At 56.6% G+C, this 1074-nt stretch overlaps 1 protein-coding gene across 1 annotated transcript in view; it reads left to right on the top strand.

The window, feature by feature from the left end:
- FRMD5 (FERM domain containing 5) overlaps positions 1 to 1074 on the top strand; it is a 37435-nt gene that overhangs the window by 25027 nt on the left and 11334 nt on the right. The window contains exon 7 of the mRNA XM_009881159.1: positions 124 to 294. Coding sequence (XP_009879461.1) covers positions 124 to 294 — 171 coding nt within the window. The remainder of the gene's footprint in view (positions 1 to 123; positions 295 to 1074) is intronic.

The following is a 1074-nucleotide window of genomic DNA, read 5'->3' as shown; positions in this document are numbered from 1 at the left end:
CGTCCTGTGCCACTGCTGGAGGTGCCCCTGCTCTGGCGGGGGGTTGGACTAGATGATCTCCAGAGGTCCCTTCCAGCCCTGACCGTTCTGTGATTCTGTGATTCTGTGGATGCCTCTCGTTAGCAGAAACCCTGTACCCGAGGGCTGACTTTCATGTTCACATCTTCCATGGAATACTCTTTTTCTGTCCTTTTTCCCCGCTGTAGTGGGCAGACACCAGCTACTTCGGAACTGAATTTCCTCAGGAAAGCCCAGACGCTGGAGACCTACGGGGTTGACCCTCACCCTTGCAAGGTAAAACAGTTTTCTGAACGCTGTTCCTCACGCTGCGTTTCTTGCTCCGGCCGGGAACGAGCTGCAGAGGTACCAGTGCTGCTCCTGAGTGCAGCCGTTTGTCCCGGGCTGGTGCGGTGTGTGCCGGCAGAGCCGCGGTCAGTGGGACGTGCCGGAGCCCTCAGCCCACTCCGGCCACAGAAACCAGCCCCAAGTGGACATGTGAGCACAGAGGGGGCGCAGAGGGCAAGCGCTCCAAAATCCTCCCAGAGAGTATTTAGGGAAGCCGTAAGAAAGCGTTTCCACACGCGGACAGCTATAAAAAACAGTGGCCGATCATCTTCTGCTCGAGTGTGTGATCTGGGGGCAGGAACACGGTCAGTAATGTGCCTGAGAAACCAACAGGCATTAATCTGCCCGGGACAGTCTATCGCTCTGCTCTTCCCTGGCCGGTAATCCAGTTTTCTGTTGGAAATGCTTTTTATTGACTGTAGATGTCATTGCATTTGGCTCTCTCTGGTTCCTTATAATCCCATCGCATGCAGATGGATGCGGGATGCAAAGCAGACGGAGAATTTTCCTCCAAGGGCAGCGCCTGCTCTGTGGTCCCCGGAGGCTTTTAACTGAATTATGCCACACAAATACTCAATTGCGGTAAATATACCTGACCCGGAGGGGGGTGTCCCGTTTACAGGCAGTCTGTGATTGCCGACGAGGTTGCCAGGCTGGAGGAGCTGAATCACCGCGCCGGTTCAGCCTTGCCGGCTGGATCCGGCCCCCCCTGCCCGGGGGGCGCGGCGG

The sequence above is a fragment of the Charadrius vociferus genome, unplaced genomic scaffold (genome assembly GCF_000708025.1).
Source record: "Charadrius vociferus isolate BGI_N301 unplaced genomic scaffold, ASM70802v2 scaffold623, whole genome shotgun sequence".
In the NCBI taxonomy this organism is placed as follows: domain Eukaryota; kingdom Metazoa; phylum Chordata; class Aves; order Charadriiformes; family Charadriidae; genus Charadrius; species Charadrius vociferus.
Note: the sequence above shows the minus strand (reverse complement) of the source record. Positions and strands in the feature narration are given on the sequence as shown.